Source organism: Aphis gossypii, chromosome 1 (assembly GCF_020184175.1).
Source record: "Aphis gossypii isolate Hap1 chromosome 1, ASM2018417v2, whole genome shotgun sequence".
In the NCBI taxonomy this organism is placed as follows: Eukaryota; Metazoa; Arthropoda; class Insecta; order Hemiptera; family Aphididae; genus Aphis; species Aphis gossypii.
Window position 1 is genome coordinate 24,705,442 of NC_065530.1, and position 8,835 is coordinate 24,714,276.

Sequence of the window (8,835 nt, forward strand, 5' to 3'; positions counted from 1 at the left end):
TAATTTAACCGTAGAAAAAATATGATATCTTGCTTAATATACTTCATAAAATCTATCAGTTATGAGTTTACTTATTTAGTATTAAAATTTAGTTGTATACAATATTAAAATATCAATTCCTTTAGTTATTTTTGGCAAGACAAATCTATATTCATAAATTTTTTGTACGTTTTATTATTTTAGTACCAACTAAATTTAATAGTTTGTGAGGAACTATAATTTTTATTTTAAATTATTTATAATGCATAAATAATATTAAATGCTTAACATTCTTTGGCACTCGCTAATATAAAAATTACACGACCAAGTAAAATAAACGTGAATTACTAGGTATTTTAAAAATGTAAATTAAAAAAAAAAAAAAAATCTAGAATATTATAGTAGCTAATGAATTAACACTAAAAATTTTATACAATATAAAATGTTTTTAGTTTATGCAAGGTTCAATAATTAAATATTTCGATTGCTTAATAATGGCATATAGTTGTTTAGATACTCCAACACTTGACAATAAAATAATGTAGTAATAACAACTCTTAAAAGTTAAAAGATGGTTATTTAAATATGGATGTTATGAAAAATATGAACGATTTAAATTGATTAATTAAAGCAATTAGTGTTTAGGTTTAATGTGTTTATTATATTTCTTGAAATTTAATATAAAATACTAATCATTCATTTTTAAAGATAAATAAACATTAAATAAAAATAAAATAATAATTGAAGAGCCAATTAATTTAAATTACACACGACAGTTAAAATTATTAATCTAATATATGTGTGTATTATTATTATTATTTTACTTTGGTTGTTTCAATGTTTGTTAGTTTGAGTAAATCATAAAATAAAAAATATTTTTCTTCTAAAATATTTAGTATTTTTACTAAGCATCCAAACAATGACTTACTGAATTATACCATATTTTAATAACACACAAATATCGTTAAGCTTTAATAAACATTATGTCACTTCTGTATTATGTTGATGTGAACTTAATTTAACATGACGCACCAATATTGAACTATTTACTACTCAATAGCAATTTTCTCCCGATTTAACTTACAAAATCAATCTTCTTAGGTTATCCTTTTGGAATAACTAAGTTAATTATTAATTTTTTTATACTTTGATTGAAATTTATGTATCTTGTTATTTATTGATGTATTTTGGATACAAATAAATTTTTAAATTATAAAAGTAAAATTAATTTTAAAAAGACAGATTTTGCTGTCAAAGACGCGACACAGTAAAATAATTTTTTTAGATATAACTAATTTACATCATTTAAAAAGTTGAACTTTAGTTAATAGAGAACATATTTATGATTTTGTTTATTTAAAAAACTAATAACAGTGATAACTTTATGATAATATCGTATGCATCAAACAACAAACAATAATACCACATTTAATTACTATTCATATTAAAATTATACAACAACTAGAAGTAATATAAATAAAAATTAATTTAGATTTGTATTATCTATACTTATTCGTTTTTAAATAACTAAAATAATTAAAAATAACATGTCCATGTTAAATATATTGGTGTAACGTAAATATTTATGCACTCGTATTTTTGTAATTATTTTTTTAGTTTTTCATGGTATTTTTAACAAAATACAGAGAATTTTTTACTTTTTACTCTCTAATAAATACCAAACAGATTGAATATTTTACCGGTAACCACATTTGAAGTTTAAAATTAAAACATATTTTCTGCTCCAAAAGGTAAAGACAATCACAAATGTATCAATATACATTCATCCACCGATGCACTTAAAATCTTAAGTCATTCTGCATAATACACGTTTACACTTTGAATAATATACTGTAATTTATCTTCTTGGACATAATTTTTATACATAATATAGTATTATTATTATTTATTCGTATAATAATGGTATACCATAAATACTACTTTCAATAGCAGCATTACAACCAATGTTCGTCTTTTTACATTAAATCCACACTACAGTTGTTCAACAATTTAATAGTGAATGGACACGATTTGTAAAAATAAAACCGCTATAGGTATATATTTTATATGATAAAATATATTTTAAAATTTTCAGGTACAGAAAACCAGTTATAATGAACCCACCACGGTTGTATTGACCTCCAGAGCTTTCCTCAATCAACCGCATAGATTAATCGTCCCAAACTTCGGTCTGAAAATGGATGGCACAGGTAATATTATAACAAATAACATAATAATATTGTACACATTATACGTAATATGTATACAATATTTAAACATACAATTTTACAATATACAAAATAATAATTTTTTTGTATTATTATATTGTATTATACTCCACGCTTGTATGGTTTCTCGGTATAACAGAAATGCGTAATGCATAATAACACGCGAGAGATAAAACATATTCCTGCGGGGGCGAGGATCTTATGTTTCCACAACCACCCTGTAATTTAAATACACCGCACACACAAAAGCGACATAATATTTTTTATCTCATACGGACTGATTACCTATAAATTATATTACACGCATTCACTTTGTATTTTTGTGTGTTGCCCCTCTATAGGTTTTTCACTGCCACCTACGCCACCTTCGTCTACGTCCAGCGACAGTGAGGGCGGTAACGTATCACCGCACCACCGGTCATCGCCCACCCGGCGGTTGTTCCTGTCGTCATCCTCGTCGTCAGCCGCCGCCTCCACCACAATCACCAGCAGCCGGCAGCCCATACAGACACCTTTGATTAGCTGTCAGCCGAAAGGATCTACCGGCGCACTGACGCTCACTGAAGAAGAGAAACGCACCCTGTTAGCCGAAGGCTATCCGATACCCACCAGGTTGCCATTGACCAAGGCCGAAGAGAAGTCGTTAAAAAAAATCCGAAGAAAAATTAAAAACAAGGTAATCCATCATTTAGAATTTAGACGGTTATATCATCGTACTGGAATATTATATTACTGTGCAACTGTTATCACGCCTGATTTATTTTAACAATAATTTTATTTTTACTACTGTGCTTTTATTTACTCAGATATCGGCGCAAGAGAGTCGGCGCAAGAAAAAGGAGTACATGGATACTTTGGAAAGGAAGGTGGAGATTCTCGTTACCGAAAATAGCGAGTATAAAAAGAAAATTGTAAACCTCGAAGAGAGCAATGGATCTCTAGTCCAGCAACTACAAAAGTTGCAGAAATTACTCGGACTGCAAGCAACCCAAATCGTAAGTTAATAACTTATACTATAGCCGTTTTTATTGTTGTATCTTCATAAATTGTCTCTTCTATTGTATGGATAGTGTCCTTGGCACTATTTGCAACTTGGGTGGTCTCTGTCTAAAGTAATTCACTACGTATATTTTCATCAGGCGTATCGTATAGGCAATATAGGTGCATATGTGCATTGGTTCCTATTTTTCTGTTGTCAACTAGTAATAGGTATATCAATGAAATAACATGTATCTACTGTCTATTATAATATTTCAAATAATCTCGTTACAAAATTAGCCCTAAAATATTGTTGTTAGTACACAATTACATACCGCAAGCATATCTTAGTAATATTGTATTGTATTCATTAAGAACGTTTTAATTTGACTCTTACTGTAACAATCAGTGTTCATAACATTCTATTATAATACTACTATGTGTCTATTAATAAACAATACTAAAACTCAGAATACTACTAAAATATGAAAATAATGTATGTTATTTGATTTCAGAGTCAACAACTGAAGACCAAATAATTAAGAACTTACTAGTGGGGTAAACTGTACATAACGACCAATGGTGAGTAATTGAATATTATATATGTATACATTTATTAATTTATTATTACATTATTTAAATGGTATACTGCACTTGAGTCAATATATTAATCCACTAACGCCATCTACTATTCTGATAACGTCCTAAGTTAATGGTATTTTTTACCCAGAGATGTCAATTTCCTAATATCCTCTGATCAATTTTTATGTTGTGTACTTACGTTGGCACATAATAATCGCATCCATAATAGTATGTTGCGTCCTTGAGGTAGCATACGTTTCACTCTACTGACTAACATATTTTTTGCATGCAGATGCATCGTTAGTATAATAACAATTACGAGTAAAAACTGTTATTTTATGTTAATTTTTTTTTTTCAGGTGCAAATACAATATGTTTAAGAGTTTTAGTTCAATGTCGACAGCTAGTCCGTGATATTACTAAATGCGCTTCTGCGAGTATTCATATTTAACTATAACAATGCATGTATATGATGCGAGCATTGATTTAAACACGCAGACGAGATACTCGCAACGATATAAGATAGAGTTATTAATTTTTGACGTTCAGTCAATATTTTTAATACAAAATTTTGAGTCACGTCTGATAGAACATATGAAATAATATGAAATGCAAATCACACTTATGTCTATACATGATAAACGTATTATTATATTCTGTAAGAAAAAAACGACTGATGAAAATAAACACCAATTATCGGATAAAAGTGATGTTTTTGATACGCATAAGTGTATCATAATAAATCAAAAATAATTAACTTTTAATCTCATTATTACTCGTTGTAAGTGCCAAAATTATAATTATATACATATTTTTCTTTTTTTTTTTTAATCGCTTGTATATCTGTGCGTGTCACATATACATGCTATACAGACGTTATATTTTGTCTATGTTATATATTTATAAATCAATAAACAAACGATAAGGATTGTTTTCCTAGAGTATTAATAAAATAAATGTATAATACAATTTTTTTTGTTTGTACCTAAGTTTATTAATTAAATTAATTATATAATATCGATTTGTATATAATATATTTTATAAATTTGGTTTAATTTTGTTGTTAACTTAAAATATATATTTTCTAGTTAAATTAGTTCAATTTTAAATATTATTGCGTTTTAAACAAAAAATGAATTATTTTGTTTTTAGAAAAATATTTTTGTATAAAAGACATATATTATATTATATTATATTAAATTATGTGCAATTTTTTAGCAGATTTCTATTAGCACGTAACATTATTATTTTATGTTATAGTGAATAACACTTGTTTTTTATGATTATTATTATTATTATTATTATTATTATTGGGGTAGCACGTACGTTATATATTTTTTATGTATTCTCAGTTGTCCCAAATTACGTTTGATCCTTTGTTTTATTTGTGAATATTGAAGGGGAATTATAATTGACCAAACATTGTGCTCATCAATAATTGTTTTTTTATATTGTTTTATTGGAGTTCATTCGATTTGTTGAACTCCGTTGTATAGTTACTACTTAATCCAAAATTTAAATCCCAAACAGTTGGTTATTAAGATCATATGAATTATAAAAAATTAAATATACGATATATGTATATAAATATAATATATATATTATACTTTTGTTTTTCTTGAAAAATGTCTTAAATATGTTTTAATTTCATACCAAGAATAATGTAATTTCACCATGTAGTTGTAGTGTGCGTTATTGTAATAATAATATACAAAACCATCTCTCTATAAAAATGGGCTTTAAAGTTAAATATAGTAATCCACGAGTTGTAATCCAAAGATTACTGTTTACCTTGAACGTAAATAAGTAATAGCTACTGATATTACTCCACAACAATTCAATAAAAATAAAGTCACACTTGGCTTTGTTAACTTAAAATTATGTCTTTTAATATTCTAATTAGATGTTTAGGTTATTCATGAGAGATGAATAAAGCCTTTGCAAAACAAAAAGGCACATGGTTTCTCACCATGTACAGATTAAATTTTTCTCATTAATTTTAAACAATGCTACACTGACATAAAATTCTACATCCAGCACTGTTGGTTTAACACCCATTCTGAAGTAAATGTAAAGTTTTATACAACATTTAGAACGCACCATTATTATCTTACATCAATATGTAATGGTTTCTATGTGTAGGTTTCGATGCCACTTAAGTAACGTGTACAGTGTACACTGTCTAAAGTCTAAGTATTTATGATCCTGATAATATTGTGTTTTAAAAATAATATAACCAATTTTATATGTCATTATTTACTTTAAAATATATAAAAAATTACAATTGAATTCCTGGTACCGTAATCGCTGTATGGTTATATGTATAACGATGCCGATGCCGTACAAAGGACGACTCGGAAAATCTATACGACGTGACCGCTCCAAGGTCGACGCAACTGCATTATGTATTTTAGAGTTCGTGTGCACATTGTTGTTGATAAAAATAGTACGTCAGCTACGATATTATTACTATATAGTATACATATATATTGTTTCAAATTGTTTGTTGTAAGGACAAAAACTATCTAATTTAGGTTAAACTGTGTTATATTTTACTGTGCAGTAAAACACTATATTATAGCTGTATGTTTTCTCTCTCATTTTATATATATATATTTGTGTATGTGTGCGTTCACTGTGTAATTTTGGCGCCTGAGATCTGAAGACAACCCTCCAGTTGAAGTTGACCGTGTCTGTTTCGTCTCTACACACAATATTATAAAAATATCGATGTGTACATGTAATTGCAATTATACCCTGTAAAAATTAAAAATACTGTAACAAGAATATTCTAGTAGATACGATGTTCTATATATAATATGTATAATGGGCGGTTCTTTTATTGAATAACACTTATAATTTCATTAATGTTTTTCAAAATATTTTAATGTTCATCTCATTAACTGCTTGTCTGAATATTGATTTTTTATGTATTGGAATACTCCAAAAAAATATTCTGCTTTAGAATATAAAATTAAAAATGTATATTGTTATTAAAAAATTATAACGATAACAAATATCAAGAAATATAACTATGTAAATGTAGATAATATTGTTTTATCTCGACTGGAAAGTGGAAATTATATAAGAAAAATATTTTTAAAAATTTAAATGGATTTTGAACTTTGAAATAATAAATGTAAGATCACTCCTGTATATTGTATATACATATTATTATAGATCGGGAGTGATAATCTCATGAAAGATAAGCCGAACTTTAATCTATGCACAAAACAAAACTATTTATTGTTATAAATCAAATATATGTCTAGCATATAATAAAAATATATTATTTATTATTCATAAACAATATAGATATAGTTATTTATTACAACATTTTGAAAAGTTGAAAGTTTGTTGAAGTTTGTTTAAATTACCATCAGGCATATTCTATAATTTGAAAGAAATGGGTTAATCCATACTCTAAAATAGTCTTGTTAACATTTAGTAAGCTGTGAAATAAAATTATTCTATTTTTTTGTTTAGAAAAATTAGGAAACACTATGTTACAATGAACTTTTTCTTTTGAAGTATTTAATACTATTGATCATTATTTTACTGCATAAAAAGTATTTATAAATAATAAAATATTTGACTTGAAATAAATACCTAGCAATATCAATGAATGTGGAAAAAGCACAAAAATATTTCTTAGAAGTACTTAACTAAAATGATTAATGATATATCATATTATTTCATATTTGTATCCAATAATATCTTTTATTTATAGTTATGTCCGGAAATACGAGTGGTTAGCTATAAAATTCAATAAGTTTGTGAATATATATGTATTTATATTATTATATATTATATTATATACATCGATGTCGTATGGAATAAAAATAATTCAAAATATGAAATGTTTAACTTACTAGGGATGTCGTTTAGTGAGTTATTGTATGTTATTTTTCTCTGAAATAAATTGCAAACGTTCAAGGTTTACTCTATAAGTAAACTCGAGGTACGCCCATACTTGGCAGTGTTTTATTATATATAATACTATAATATTTATATTTTTTATATTTTCGTCGTATATAATAATATTATTATGATCAATGATCAATGATGATCATTGATGACATTAATAAACCATCGTGAAACGGTAGCACATACAAAAGATAGTCAATCAAAAAAAAAAAATCAACCGGACTTTTCTCATAGCATTAGTAAAAATGAATAAGTATTGGAAAATTCGATACTACTCATCTACACAGAAGTTTCGTCGTAGAATTGTATTGTTAGTAACACAATATGAGTATAAAATATACTATGAATATTAAATAAGTTTTCAATAAATAGTTATTATTTTTTTTTTTTTAATAAAAACCTGACATACGTTTTGACAACATTTTGTTAGGAAGTCTCTGCAGAATATTACACAGGTCATGTGGCTATGTGGGTACGGCAGAAGTAGTGATGTAATTATACTTACATATTATATCGGCCATAATGATATTATCGTAGGTACTGGGTGTTTCTATTTTTACATGATATAGTTGTAATTCGAACTAATGTAATCCACACGATTTTTGTAATATGACATTTGAAACACCTAAACACCCTGTATAGGTACACACACAAACTCATCCTAACTATAACAATAAAACAGGCTTTAGATCACCAACACGCCGAAAAAGTTTGATGATTTTCACTATAAAAAAAAAAAAAAAAAAATGGATAAATTAGATAACCACTCAGCTGTTCAGTTGCAGTCGAGTATTACTTGTCATTTAGAAGGCTACTGTAACGGATGTGTTAAATTTGAAATTAAATAATTTAAAGTATCATTTTTACGTTTTCAAATTACAAATTTATAAAGTCCTTTTTGACATAACCTACAGCTATATTATTATCTCAACAGCCGAATATTACTTTTTAAATCCTTTCCTTTTTTAATAATAATCGACGAGGTTAACTTTCTTATTTATTGATTAACGTAATGCTTCTATGTATATAATTACATTTAAAAAAGTAAAAATAAATTGTATAGTTATAAGCTTTCTTTCTATAGTTTATATATAAAACTGCTGTCATATTGTATTTAATATTCATATTTTTATAATACTTT

General features: G+C 26.4%; 1 protein-coding gene across 1 annotated transcript in view; it reads left to right on the top strand.

The window, feature by feature from the left end:
- LOC114129834 (cyclic AMP response element-binding protein A-like) overlaps window positions 1-5,393 on the top strand; it is a 42,934-nt gene extending 37,541 nt beyond the window's left edge. The window contains exons 4-8 of the mRNA XM_027994678.2: window positions 2,075-2,189; window positions 2,549-2,883; window positions 3,014-3,202; window positions 3,701-3,767; window positions 4,127-5,393. Of these exons, the coding sequence (XP_027850479.2) occupies window positions 2,075-2,189; window positions 2,549-2,883; window positions 3,014-3,202; window positions 3,701-3,724 (663 nt within the window). The 3' untranslated portion in view covers window positions 3,725-3,767; window positions 4,127-5,393. The remainder of the gene's footprint in view (window positions 1-2,074; window positions 2,190-2,548; window positions 2,884-3,013; window positions 3,203-3,700; window positions 3,768-4,126) is intronic.
- The last annotated feature ends 3,442 nt before the right edge of the window (window positions 5,394-8,835 follow it).